Raw genomic sequence first — 14,330 nt, forward strand, 5'->3', positions numbered from 1 at the left:
TGTGTTAACTTGGACCCCTGAAGCTGAAGAAGCATTTACACACACAAAGCAGGCCCTTGTAGGTGCTGGAGTGTTAAAGCTGCCAGACTATCAGAAGCCTTTTGAGCAGGTCGTAGATTGCAAAGGTAATTTTATGACTTCAGTTTTGTTGCAAAAACACGGAGATAAGAGGCAGCCAGTGGCCTACTACTCCCACAAGCTAGATTCCGTAGTTTGTGCACTCCCACCATGCGTTAAAGCAGTGGTGGCAGCATCTGAGGCAGTAAAAGCCTCCGCAGGAGTGGTGCTATATCATGAGCTAACTTTGCTAGTTCCACATGCAGTGTCAATACTGCTGCTACAAAGTAAGATAGCATTCCTGTCGCCAGCACGTCATCTTTCCTGCATGGCAGTGGTGCTGTCTCAGCCGAATCTGACGATTCGACGCTGCACGACCTTAAACCCAGCAACGCTGCTACCCACCGCAGAAGAGGACACCAGCACAACTGCCTGGATGAGGTCTCCACCAAGGTCCTGCCGCGACCAGATCTTAGTGATGTCGCGTTGACTACAGGACAGACACTCTTTGTGGATGGATCATCGAGAAAGGATGACTGTGGACGCACTAGAACTGCCTATGCAGTAGTCACAGCACCGAGGTGGTGGAGGCGAAACCACTTCCCCTCCTATTCTGCTCAAGCTGCTGCAGACTCGTCGCACTCACACGTGCCTGTGAACTAAGCAAAGGACAAGATGTTACCATTTATACAGATAGTCAATATGCATTTTCCACGCTGTTTGTGTTTGCTCAACAATGGAATTTAAGAGGGATGGGGGCGTCGACCGGCAAACCGGTCATGCATGCAGAACTGTTAAAAAAGTTATTAGCTGCAGTACAGCAGCCACGCAAAATAGCTGTATGTAAATGCACTGCACACACTAACAACACAGACGCAGTCTCACAAGGCAATGCCTTTGCTGACCGAGCCGCAAAGGCTGCAGCAAATAACAACACACTTCTTGATAATGAAGAATCATTTACCTTAGAACCTGCAGATAATGATATTCTAAAAGAAATGCAACAAAGTGCTCCAGAAAAAGAAAAGGCCATGTGGAAGAAGCGAGGAGCCAAACTGGATGATAAAGGACTGTTAACCATAGGAAACAAACCAATCCTTCCCCGGAATATGCATAAATGGGCAGCATTAGTGAGCCATGGGCCATGCCATGTCTCAACAGGAGGGATGGTACAGATGGTTAATGAACATTATTACACTATAGGATTTCATACCTACTCAAAAAATTTTTGTTCACAATGTGCTATTTGTGTAAATCACAGCCCACAGGGAGCCCTTAAGGCCCCTGCAGGCACTACACCATTACCAAATCATCCATTTCACACAGTTTTTCTAAATTTTATTCAGCTAACACCATGTGAAGGTAAACAATATTGTCTAGTAGTGTTAGATGGATTTACTAGGTGGGTAGAAATTTTCCCCACAGCAAAAGCAGATGCACTGACAGTAGCAAAAGTTTTATGTAGAGAAATCATTCCCAGGTTTGGCATCCCGAAGGTCATCTGGAGCGACAATGGAAGCCATTTTGTAAATGAGATAGTGAAAACTGTAGGAGTAACTTTGGACATTGATTTGAAGAATCACTGCGCATACCACCCTCAGAGTGCAGGATTGGTTGAAAGAGTCAACGGAACTATTAAGAACAGACTGAAGAAATGTATGGACGAGACAGGAAAGAACTGGATGTTTTGTCTCGACCTGGTGAAATTATGGATGCACATAACACCACACAAAGAAAACAGGCATCACACCCTTTGAAGCATTATATGGGCGGCCTTATTGCCTACCATACTTTGCAACAACAAATGAGCTAAAACATGTTGAAGAAACAATAGCAGATTATCTGAAAAAAGTGTTACTTAACCGATGTGTGAATACAGTAAATGTTCTGCCTAGTCCTGTGTCTTCCACAGATTCCACCCCCCAGGAACCCATTCAACCGGGCGACTACGTGTGGGTGAAGAAGTTTGTGTGGAAGAGGTGGAACACGCCTAGATGGGAAGGTCCTTATCAAGTACAGCTGACCACAAAGACTGCAGTTCGAGTGGACGGGAACTGTCGTGGATACACCTTTCACATTGTAAAAAAACAGAAAATTCTTCCAGGTGAAGGCGAGGGAGCAGTGGCGGACTCTCCGTAAACGGCTGACGGCCTGTATAGGTCCAGCAACGGCTGAACCCCGTCGGAACCTGAGAAGGAGAGCTAAAAGGAAATGAAGTTGTTCTTCCTAATTGTGGTGAGTGCTGTGACGGCGGGACTCGTGAGTTTTGGTCTTTGGAATTTCCGACAGGAGGGAGGTAATCAGGGACAGAAAGATGCTCTGAGACAGGATGAGAGCTACGCGCGCGCTAAACGCACCATAGTTAGCCACTTAGAACATTCGTGGTTAGAACAAAATCCAGAGTCCTCACACACTTACAGTTTGAATACATGGTGGCGCTATGCTACTTTCACAGCTTGGACACAGAATCATTCAACACAGAGGTGTCCAGAAGGTTATAACTGTACATGTAACTATCCTGCTTTCGCGCCAGGAGACAAAGGCACGCAATTAGTGAATAAGGGATGGTGGTTATGTGGACACAATGCGTATGCAGACCTACCAGCAAACTGGTCAGGAGTGTGGTGCTCCAGTACATCTCAAGGATCACACAGTCATAATTTATGCTGCTAATGCTAGATCTGCACCACAGTTGCGTTCCAGGAGAGATTTGAATGACGAGTTCAAACCACATGACTCAGTGTGGGGCACAGATGTACCACGAGAGTTTAAGCATTGGCCAACCGGAAATAAAGTGATCATGACACTCTTTCCGTGGCTAGGAATAGGAAAGAACATATTGAGATTGGAAACAGTTGATTACAGTTGAAAGTATTTACTAATTTGACAAAAGTTGCTCTCACAGGAGTCAAGGAAGAAATGACAGCGCTAAGACTGATGACCATGCAGAATAGGATGGCCTTAGATCTCATAACGGCCCCCCAGGGAGGAGTTTGTGCAATGGTAGGAGATTACTGTTGTACGTTCATCCCAGAGAATGATGCGGACGGTCACCTGATAGATAGCGCATTGAAAAATTTAACTAAACTACAGAGAGCTATGATTGATGATGGTAGTCCCCCACCAGACTGGCTTACAGGGATGTTGTCAAGGTGGAGGGAACTGTTGTTCAAGATAGGAATGATGATAGGGATAGTGCTGCTAGTATTAGCCATACTAGCTTGCTGTGTAGTACCTCTTGTTCGGGGTTGCATTGGCCGGCTCGTGGGATCAGCTGTTACTAGTACTTTGCTGCAGGTGGAAGAACGATCTCTACTGGACAACGATGAAGAGGAACCAGAAGAAGAATGGACAAATGTGATGCAAGATGTAAATGAAATGTTTAAGATGTCTTAAGCTGTACCCATGTTGAACTCTGAGTGTAAGAATGTGTTTCTAGGAAAATGACGTAATGCATTTAAATTTCATGAAATGAAATGATGTAATACTGACAATGAGAATCTAGACGCATTTAACGATAAACAGGAGGGAAATGTGAGAAGAATTATTGTTGTTGTTATCGTTTCAATGCTATAGTGAGTATAGTAAGTAGATTTAGAATGTTTAAGGAATGTTTAAGAAAAGGAATGTATGAGTGTTTGAACCAAGTGTTGATGCTGTTAGGTACCCAGCACTGAGAGGTACCATGTTCAAGGACACGGAGAAGTCGGAGAAGGAATCATGAGGTCAGGTTGACATAAATCTTGTGTGCACCAAATAAAAGAGGAGAGCGAGCAGCAGACGGGCGGAGTTGAGAGAGGAAGCTTGAACTGCTCGTCGGCTCTCCCTTGCAAGGCCACCTGTTGTCTGTGTGGTTGATCTGAGTCTAGTAAACGAACAGCGCGGGTGACCAAACATCACCCTCACACCACTCTCCTTCTCTAAGCCGTGGACCAGTGTGGACTGTACTCTAAGACCAAGGCTTGCAATGCATCCCAGCCAGGGGAGATGACGTGCTGGACAACATGCCGGTCAGTGTTTTCTCATTTCATGATATTATGGCAAGTAAACCGTACATGTATTGTCAGTCTTGTTTCTCCCACATCTTTTTTATCAAAGTGTATGCAACACATTAACTATACACAGGTTTTTTTTGGGGGGGGGGGGGAAGTTTCCTTGTGTTGCAGTTCTGAATACTTTTTGCTTTTGGGAATCAAATACCTATTCTTGTTGTTTAAAATAATGGTTCTGTGGGCCGTGTTTCCAATCAATCTGTGAAATGACCTTTGATCTGACCAGGTAATCTTTGAGACTTTTATTATTTCTGAATGCAGAGATTATTCTCTCTGAGGATGAGTTGTGTTTGTAGTGAGTATTGATATGGAATAAGTACATTTCCCAGCAGGTTTATGACATGTTTGTGTGTTAAGTTCAGTTTGCAGAGGAACATATTAAAAGACACAGACAGTTTTGTTTGACACAGAAGCATTGTGGTAAATTTCATCAGCGCCACCTTTCGGTCTGGTTATGGTACTGCACCAACACCAGCCGCCAGTTCTTCGCACGGAGCCTAAAAAGGTGTCCATTTTCTCCCCGTGGCGCCGCCAACGCTGAGCTTAATACAGGTCTACACGGGTATGATGGCCCGAACATAGCAGCATTATCAAAGGGCAGAGTCTCTATTGCTTTGGCAAAGATCAAAGATCAAAGTAAATCAAAGGCAATTTATTTAATGAGGGTCAGAGCCTTAGCCTAAATAAAGTAGCAAAGCTCCAGATTTTTAGTTAAACCAAACCAACTAAGAGACAAACAAAAGAAACAAGCTCCAACATGGTTCAAGTCAACGTTGAAGTAGAAGGGATGAACGGCGCCTTCTACGAGGTGAGGCGCTGCTCAATTTAGAGATGATCTCAGCAAAAGCACCTGTATACTTAATATTCACTAGCTCACAGCTGGGATTTCACACATTTGTTAGTTCAATACTCAGTTGTTAAGAATTGTAAACTTATTTAACCACCATGTGTTTGAATGTTGTCAATACTGTGACTGGTTCTTTCTCTTTAGGCCCAAATCAAGTCCATTGCTGGAAAGCTTCTGACAGTAGTTTATGAAAACAGGTAAGTGTAATGCTTTTTCTTTAAACATCTCAAACGTCTGGAGTGTATTGATGTATTATTTGTTTTGATTATTAACATATATTATCTATAGTCCACAGGAGGAAGTTGTTGTGTGTTGTGACTCTGTGCGGCGGCTGCCTCCTCCAAATTTCTCCTGTAACGTGGCTGTTGGAGATGAGGTGGAGGTGAGAACTACCAGTATAACTGATGATTCAATTAACTCAGGTCTGGTAGTTGTAGTTTACCAGTTATTATGTCCATTGTCTCACAGGTTTTCTCCAGGCTTGGTGATCAGGAACCATTTGGCTGGTGGCTGGCACAGATCAAAATGATTATAGGAGAGGTAATTCAGATGTTGCTGCAGAATCAGAAGCCCTTACTCAGAAGCTGGAGTGGATTATTTAAAAAAAAAATTTAAAAAAAGCACAAAAAATAATTCAGCTTCACTACTAATTATTCATTTTCAGAGGGATGGTAATAAAAAAGCTTCCTTTCTTACACTTTTCCCAGTGGTATCTGATTGAATACATGGATGGATTCCAGGAGTTTGTCAAATCAGGGTCCATCAGGAATAAGAATACGGACACTTTCTGCACCGTAGAAATGCTCATGCAGCTCTTCTGCTTAGAAGAGCCAAGAGTCAGACTGCAGGTGAGCGCTCAGAGCGTACGCTCCACATACTGTCGGTGACACGAAGAAGTGCACAAGCAGATGTGAAAAGGCTGGCTTTGACAGCTGTCAAACACATGTGATCCATGTCTTCCTCTGCCTGGCCATGTAGGAGGAGCAGTGGCACGCACAAGCAGAGACCAAGGATCAGGGCTGTCAGACCCAAGCCGACGACGGCGGTCAGCCAACTGAATATGCTGGTTCTAGCGAGCAAAGGGCCCACACAACAGGAAACGGCAGCTTGCGAGACCAGAAGTGTCTGAGCAGTGAGGCCCACAGCGGCCAGCCAGCAGACTCTGGTGAGAAGAAATGAACCCATAATTCACATGTGAAAGCAATAGATTAGATGGTGATGATCATGAGGATGGTGTTTCTGAACAGGGGAACACACTGAAGAATTGTGGCAAACCGACGAAGACCAGCCGGTCTGGACTCTGAAATGTAAGTATCTGGCTTTGTTGTGAAATGAATGCGAGTCCCAGGAAGGGAGAAACTTCTAAACACTAACAGACTTTTATAATTGTGTTCTAGTGGAGCCAAAGCCTCCAAAGGTCAAAAAACCCGCCCGTCGTCGCAACTGCCAGCGTCGACTGCGTGAATACACCATGGATGACGAGTACGACGACGAAGAAATAAGGATCACCCCACAGGGACTCTGCCTGTTCCGATTGTTTGGCAGCCGATGGGTGGCAATGGCCTAATCAGTTTTTCTTTTTTGAATTGCTTCATTTTAAATGATCCATTTTTTTCCCCTGAAATTCATGAATATTGCTTGTATTTGTGACTAAAATCTGAAATTGCTCCTGTGTTTAGTGATGATTTGAGTCACATGGTGAAATTCAAATGCAATAAAAGCCCAACCTTAATTCATTTAACCCCAATCCTCAGATCCCGAACATTATATTCTTATTATATGAAAGATAAAGCGCAGCTAACTATTAACGGTGAAAATATCGGCAGAGATTTGAAAGGTAATGTCGTATAAAGTAGGTCAATTCTTTTTACACAAGGATCGGAGCAGATTTGTGGATACTGGCTGCAGTACGTACTTCCTTTGGCTACGGAGTGGCGTCGTTTCGCTAACACCATTTATATCTTCTTGACAGCTATATTGAAGGCGCACATCTTAATCATTGTTTCCTTCACAGACAGTCACTGTTGCGGGGTTCAGGTTAAAAACAACCTGCCAGGTTGAAGCGAGCCATTTAGATCATTTAGTTCTAACCGTGCGAAGTGTGACAGACACGGTCAACTTCTACACCACGACCCTCGGCATGCAGGTCATCACTTTCAAGGGATGTCAGAAGTTACCATGACCCGTAGGTCATATCGACACGTGTCAGGCTGAAGAAGATGCGAGTAGAAGGCAGACTATGGGTGTTTCATTTGTGTCCTGCGGCGGCGCGGAAACACATTTCTTGTATTTTAAGGGAAACCGTAAAGCTCTGGGGTTTGGCCAGCAGTAGTTCAACCTTCACCAGCTGGGGCAGGAGTTTGAGCCCAAAGCAAAGCATCCAACTTCAGGCTCCGCTGACCATCCATAACCAGAAGCCCTCTGGCCCAAGTAGCTTCACATCTGAAGGTATTTGACCCGCTGCTGCCACCACATTTCCTGCGTGATACTTTGAGATAAAGTCCACTCGGTTCATTCACGGTGTTCTTTTAGGCCTGTGGCGTTGAGATCGAAGACGGTAACAGTGGAAAGGACTGGAGCTGTGGGCACCATCACCACCCTGTACTTCAGGGATCCAGACCACAATCTCACTGAGGTGTCCAACCATCAGAGGGCTCCTAATGAGACTTTGGCTTTTACACAGAAATGTCTCCAACCACTAGACTGTTTCTTTCTTTTATTTCTCAGAAACAGACAATTACTAAATAGAAATTCCAATACAATTCACTGTTTCAGGATCAGTTTTGATCTGAACAGTGTAGCTTAACGAATGGACAATTTCTAGAGATGATGTTAAATTACCATGTTTGACCAATGAGTACTTTGCTAAGTTAAAAAAAAAAAAAAGTACAATTCTCTGTGTCAAGTGCCAATTATCAGGAGTGTAGATAAAAATTGAGTGAACTGTTGGAATTTTTTAATGAATACGAATTTTTTTGACACGCATCCATCTGTTCAGTTCTTTTGTGGTGGTTGTTGTTTTGTTTTTTTCAGAGCAAAAATGGCAGAAAACAGTTTAACTTTTTATTTCTCAAGGCATACTGATCAAATGGATTAAAAGTTTCATCCAAAGTTGTACAACTCTTGGTTTATTTCAGTATCAAGTGTGCTTTAGTAACGATCTCCCACCAGAACACACTCCCAAAATTTGTCTTCAGTGATCTTATTAATCTGTCACTAAATACTAAGCTGAGCAAGTCCAAACGCTTCCTTTTGCTGTTCATCGTATCTGTGATATGGCTGAGCGAGACTGATTCTTATGGTGTCTAATTTACGTTCAGCCTGGACTAACGTTATTACAGTCGTAGTCTATGTGTGAATTTATGTGCAAAAGTTGTTCTCCATTTACAAAATAAAATATATTGACTCTTTCAGTATGTTGCAGCAATTTCTTTATTTGTCACCTGCTTACTCATATTCTCTGGCCCTTTAATTTGCCTCAGATTCATGAAGCGGCCCCAAGTCCAAATGAATTGAATAGGCGTGCCCAAGAGTGTATTTGAGACCCTCATTCGATTTCGTTTGGTTTCTCAAATAGTTTGGTTACTCTGTAGTGCCGCTCCTTTAAGAGTTCCATTAGGTTGACGGCACCGCTCTTTTGGCCAAGTGGACTTACCGTAGTTTTCCTGTAGCAAAGGAAGAAAAGCGCGAAGAAAGATCTGTGGCAAGCTGTGTTTTCTCTTCATCGTTCACCTTTGTTCTGTTGGATCCCTAAAAAAAACACATGTCTGTAAGTATTGCTTGCTTTTTAAAAAATTGATAACTCAACTATGGTGGATTTTTGGAACTGCGTTTAGTGTGCCAACTGAAGAACGCAAGCCGTGCTAACTGGTTAGCAGGTTAATGGGATTCTCAATGTTATGTTAGCATTACGCTAATCAATCAATCAATTTTTATTTATATAGCGTCTGTTACAATCAAAATTGTTTCTAGGCGCTTTACACAATCCCAGGGCCTAACCCCAAACAAGCAACAGTAGCAAGGGAAAACGGACCAGGCTCATGTAGGGCTGGCTAGAGGAGAGGACTTGGGTTGACTTGACTTGACTTGGGTTGGGTTGGGTTTCTGGAGGCCTATAGCAGCATAACTAAGATGTTAACCTAATTTGTCTGTCTATGATAGTAAGTGCAACTCCAGAATTAGTGATAATAAGCTTTTTTAAAGAGGTAGGTTTTAAGCCTAATCTTGAAAGTAGAGATGGAGTCAGCCTCCTGTACCTGGACAGGAAGCTGGTTCCACAGCAGGGGGCCCTGGTAGCTAAATGCTCGCCCCCCCATTCTACCTCTAGAGACTCTGAGGACCGCAAGTCGAGCAGCATTCTGAGAGCGGAGCGGTCTATTGGGCTGGTAAGGTGTCACTAGCTCCTCCAGGTAGGATGGAGCTAGGCCTCAGCTTCATCCTACCAGTGCCCCCTGGAGTGAAGCCATCCAAGGAGATCCCAGGTAGAGAGGGTTAGATTAAGGTTAGGTTAGGACTAGGGCTAAAATTGGGTTAGGATAAAAGTTAAATCATGGATAAAAGTTAAAATGAAAACAGAGAGAGTGGGGGAGAGAAAAAAGTAGGAATGAGGGTTGTTGTTTTTTTTAAAAGGTAAGTAAGGCCATTTGGATGTGTAGTACCTCATTTATAAATGCAGCCTCTCTCCACTCTCCTTCTCTAAGCCGTGGACCAGTGTGGACTGTACTCTAAAACCAAGGCTTGCAATGCATCCCAGCCAGGGGAGATGACGTGCTGGACAACATGCCGGTCAGTGTTTTCTCATTTCATGATATTATGGCAAGTAAACCGTACATGTATTGTCAGTCTTGTTTCTCCCACATCTTTTTTATCAAAGTGTATGCAACACATTAACTATACACAGGTTTTTTTGGGGGGGGGGGGAAAGTTTCCTTGTGTTGCAGTTCTGAATACTTTTTGCTTTTGGGAATCAAATACCTATTCTTGTTTTAAAATAATGGTTCTGTGGGCCGTGTTTCCAATCAATCTGTGAAATGACCTTTGATCTGACCAGGTAATCTTTGAGACTTTTATTATTTCTGAATGCAGAGATTATTCTCTCTGAGGATGAGTTGTGTTTGTAGTGAGTATTGATATGGAATAAGTACATTTCCCAGCAGGTTTATGACATGTTTGTGTGTTAAGTTCAGTTTGCAGAGGAACATATTAAAAGACACAGACAGTTTTGTTTGACACAGAAGCATTGTGGTAAATTTCATCAGCGCCACCTTTCGGTCTGGTTATGGTACTGCACCAACACCAGCCGCCAGTTCTTCGCACGGAGCCTAAAAAGGTGTCCATTTTCTCCCCGTGGCGCCGCCAACGCTGAGCTTAATACAGGTCTACACGGGTATGATGGCCCGAACATAGCAGCATTATCAAAGGGCAGAGTCTCTATTGCTTTGGCAAAGATCAAAGATCAAAGTAAATCAAAGGCAATTTATTTAATGAGGGTCAGAGCCTTAGCCTAAATAAAGTAGCAAAGCTCCAGATTTTTAGTTAAACCAAACCAACTAAGAGACAAACAAAAGAAACAAGCTCCAACATGGTTCAAGTCAACGTTGAAGTAGAAGGGATGAACGGCGCCTTCTACGAGGTGAGGCGCTGCTCAATTTAGAGATGATCTCAGCAAAAGCACCTGTATACTTAATATTCACTAGCTCACAGCTGGGATTTCACACATTTGTTAGTTCAATACTCAGTTGTTAAGAATTGTAAACTTATTTAACCACCATGTGTTTGAATGTTGTCAATACTGTGACTGGTTCTTTCTCTTTAGGCCCAAATCAAGTCCATTGCTGGAAAGCTTCTGACAGTAGTTTATGAAAACAGGTAAGTGTAATGCTTTTTCTTTAAACATCTCAAACGTCTGGAGTGTATTGATGTATTATTTGTTTTGATTATTAACATATATTATCTATAGTCCACAGGAGGAAGTTGTTGTGTGTTGTGACTCTGTGCGGCGGCTGCCTCCTCCAAATTTCTCCTGTAACGTGGCTGTTGGAGATGAGGTGGAGGTGAGAACTACCAGTATAACTGATGATTCAATTAACTCAGGTCTGGTAGTTGTAGTTTACCAGTTATTATGTCCATTGTCTCACAGGTTTTCTCCAGGCTTGGTGATCAGGAACCATTTGGCTGGTGGCTGGCACAGATCAAAATGATTATAGGAGAGGTAATTCAGATGTTGCTGCAGAATCAGAAGCCCTTACTCAGAAGCTGGAGTGGATTATTTAAAAAAAAAAATTAAAAAAAAGCACAAAAAAAATTCAGCTTCACTACTAATTATTCATTTTCAGAGGGATGGTAATAAAAAAGCTTCCTTTCTTACACTTTTCCCAGTGGTATCTGATTGAATACATGGATGGATTCCAGGAGTTTGTCAAATCAGGGTCCATCAGGAATAAGAATACGGACACTTTCTGCACCGTAGAAATGCTCATGCAGCTCTTCTGCTTAGAAGAGCCAAGAGTCAGACTGCAGGTGAGCGCTCAGAGCGTACGCTCCACATACTGTCGGTGACACGAAGAAGTGCACAAGCAGATGTGAAAAGGCTGGCTTTGACAGCTGTCAAACACATGTGATCCATGTCTTCCTCTGCCTGGCCATGTAGGAGGAGCAGTGCCACGCACAAGCAGAGACCAAGGATCAGGGCTGTCAGACCCAAGCCGACGACGGCGGTCAGCCAACTGAATATGCTGGTTCTAGCGAGCAAAGGGCCCACACAACAGGAAACGGCAGCTTGCGAGACCAGAAGTGTCTGAGCAGTGAGGCCCACAGCGGCCAGCCAGCAGACTCTGGTGAGAAGAAATGAACCCATAATTCACATGTGAAAGCAATAGATTAGATGGTGATGATCATGAGGATGGTGTTTCTGAACAGGGGAACACACTGAAGAATTGTGGCAAACCGACGAAGACCAGCCGGTCTGGACTCTGAAATGTAAGTATCTGGCTTTGTTGTGAAATGAATGCGAGTCCCAGGAAGGGAGAAACTTCTAAACACTAACAGACTTTTATAATTGTGTTCTAGTGGAGCCAAAGCCTCCAAAGGTCAAAAAACCCGCCCGTCGTCGCAACTGCCAGCGTCGACTGCGTGAATACACCATGGATGACGAGTACGACGACGAAGAAATAAGGATCACCCCACAGGGACTCTGCCTGTTCCGATTGTTTGGCAGCCGATGGGTGGCAATGGCCTAATCAGTTTTTCTTTTTTGAATTGCTTCATTTTAAATGATCCATTTTTTTTCCCCTGAAATTCATGAATATTGCTTGTATTTGTGACTAAAATCTGAAATTGCTCCTGTGTTTAGTGATGATTTGAGTCACATGGTGAAATTCAAATGCAATAAAAGCCCAACCTTAATTCATTTAACCCCAATCCTCAGATCCCGAACATTATATTCTTATTATATGAAAGATAAAGCGCAGCTAACTATTAACGGGTGAAAAATCGGCAGAGATTTGAAAGGTAATGTCGTATAAAGTAGGTCAATTCTTTTTACACAAGGATCGGAGCAGATTTGTGGATACTGGCTGCAGTACGTACTTCCTTTGGCTACGGAGTGGCGTCGTTTCGCTAACGCCATTTATATCTTCTTGACAGCTATATTGAAGGCGCACATCTTAATCATTGTTTCCTTCACAGACAGTCACTGTTGCGGGGTTCAGGTTAAAAACAACCTGCCAGGTTGAAGCGAGCCATTTAGATCATTTAGTTCTAACCGTGCGAAGTGTGACAGACACGGTCAACTTCTACACCACGACCCTCGGCATGCAGGTCATCACTTTCAAGGGATGTCAGAAGTTACCGTGACCCGTAGGTCATATCGACACGTGTCAGGCTGAAGAAGATGCGAGTAGAAGGCAGACTATGGGTGTTTCATTTGTGTCCTGCGGCGGCGCGGAAACACATTTCTTGTATTTTAAGGGAAACCGTAAAGCTCTGGGGTTTGGCCAGCAGTAGTTCAACCTTCACCAGCTGGGGCAGGAGTTTGAGGCCAAAGCAAAGCATCCAACTTCAGGCTCCGCTGACCATCCATAACCAGAAGCCCTCTGGCCCAAGTAGCTTCACATCTGAAGGTATTTGACCCGCTGCTGCCACCACATTTCCTGCGTGATACTTTGAGATAAAGTCCACTCGGTTCATTCACGGTGTTCTTTTAGGCCTGTGGCGTTGAGATCGAAGACGGTAACAGTGGAAAGGACTGGAGCTGTGGGCACCATCACCACCCTGTACTTCAGGGATCCAGACCACAATCTCACTGAGGTGTCCAACCATCAGAGGGCTCCTAATGAGACTTTGGCTTTTACACAGAAATGTCTCCAACCACTAGACTGTTTCTTTCTTTTATTTCTCAGAAACAGACAATTACTAAATAGAAATTCCAATACAATTCACTGTTTCAGGATCAGTTTTGATCTGAACAGTGTAGCTTAACGAATGGACAATTTCTAGAGATGATGTTAAATTACCATGTTTGACCAATGAGTACTTTGCTAAGTTAAAAAAAAAAAAGTACAATTCTCTGTGTCAAGTGCCAATTATCAGGAGTGTAGATAAAAATTGAGTGAACTGTTGGAATTTTTTAATGAATACGAATTTTTTTTGACACGATCCATCTGTTCAGTTCTTTTGTGGTGGGGTTGTTGTTTTGTTTTTTTCAGAGCAGAAATGGCAGAGAAAACAGTTTAACTTTTATTTCTCAAGGCATCAGACTTGCCTGATGTGAGTGAGACGATCTGACGCGCTTATGCTGATGATCAATGTTCTTGTAATAAAACAGAAATTAATGTCGGTTTGAACACTGGTCCATACACATCAAGTTGGATTTCCTGCGATATGAATTAGGACGGACTTTTGGATGAAAGTCGTCTTTTTATTGGACTTTGTCATTGATTGTTTGGACTGAACCGGACGGTTTGCTAACCGGACGGATTGCTAACCGGACGGACTGCTAACATCGCGTCCGACAGGAGGAACATCAGAGATCATCAGACCGTGAGTTACGATTTTACACGGAACACAGACACTTTGAAGAGCAGACATCGGTGCGGAGGATCTTAAAATTTTTAAGTTTTAACGATCTCGCGGAGTCACCTGCCCGCTGCTAGCGCCGGCTTGTTTTTAGCCACGGTGCTAACCTGGGCTCACCTCCGTGTGCTGGCACGGTGCCTAGTGCGGCTGTCCCCCAGCTCAGGCTGCGGGCATGATGGCGGTGTGTGAGTCCTGCCTCCCCACGTTCTCCAAACTGAGGGAGAGCATCTCCGGGCTCCAGTCCGAACTCAAGGAGAGGGACAAATTCATACTTGAGTCATCTGCTGTCGCCTCGACCC

General features: G+C 43.7%; 2 protein-coding genes across 4 annotated transcripts; both read left to right on the forward strand.

The window, feature by feature from the left end:
• The first annotated feature begins 3,941 nt into the window (after window positions 1–3,941).
• On the forward strand, window positions 3,942–6,703 carry LOC130520460 (uncharacterized). 2 transcript variants are annotated; one of them, XM_057024165.1, is made up of 8 exons: window positions 3,942–4,067; window positions 5,101–5,153; window positions 5,245–5,338; window positions 5,425–5,496; window positions 5,664–5,804; window positions 5,935–6,121; window positions 6,204–6,263; window positions 6,354–6,703. In XM_057024165.1, the coding sequence occupies exons 1-8, from the start codon at window positions 4,062–4,064 to the stop codon at window positions 6,521–6,523; spliced, it is 783 nt and encodes a 260-aa protein (XP_056880145.1). In that variant the 5' UTR covers window positions 3,942–4,061; the 3' UTR covers window positions 6,524–6,703. The 2 variants fall into 2 exon arrangements, with proteins under 2 accessions (XP_056880145.1, XP_056880144.1); XM_057024164.1 differs by lacking the exon at window positions 3,942–4,067 and adding an exon at window positions 4,107–4,917.
• A 1,849-nt stretch (window positions 6,704–8,552) lies between these two features.
• On the forward strand, window positions 8,553–12,375 carry LOC130520458 (fragile X messenger ribonucleoprotein 1-like). Of its 2 annotated transcripts, XM_057024163.1 has the most exons (9): window positions 8,553–8,725; window positions 9,657–9,741; window positions 10,772–10,824; window positions 10,916–11,009; window positions 11,096–11,167; window positions 11,335–11,475; window positions 11,606–11,792; window positions 11,875–11,934; window positions 12,025–12,375. In XM_057024163.1, exons 2-9 carry the CDS (start codon window positions 9,736–9,738, stop codon window positions 12,192–12,194), a joined length of 783 nt encoding a protein of 260 aa, XP_056880143.1. In that variant the 5' UTR covers window positions 8,553–8,725; window positions 9,657–9,735; the 3' UTR covers window positions 12,195–12,375. The 2 variants fall into 2 exon arrangements, with proteins under 2 accessions (XP_056880143.1, XP_056880142.1); XM_057024162.1 differs by lacking the exons at window positions 8,553–8,725; window positions 9,657–9,741 and adding an exon at window positions 9,959–10,588.
• The last annotated feature ends 1,955 nt before the right edge of the window (window positions 12,376–14,330 follow it).

The sequence above is a fragment of the Takifugu flavidus genome, unplaced genomic scaffold, assembly GCF_003711565.1.
Source record: "Takifugu flavidus isolate HTHZ2018 unplaced genomic scaffold, ASM371156v2 ctg388, whole genome shotgun sequence".
Lineage (NCBI taxonomy): Eukaryota > Metazoa > Chordata > Actinopteri > Tetraodontiformes > Tetraodontidae > Takifugu > Takifugu flavidus.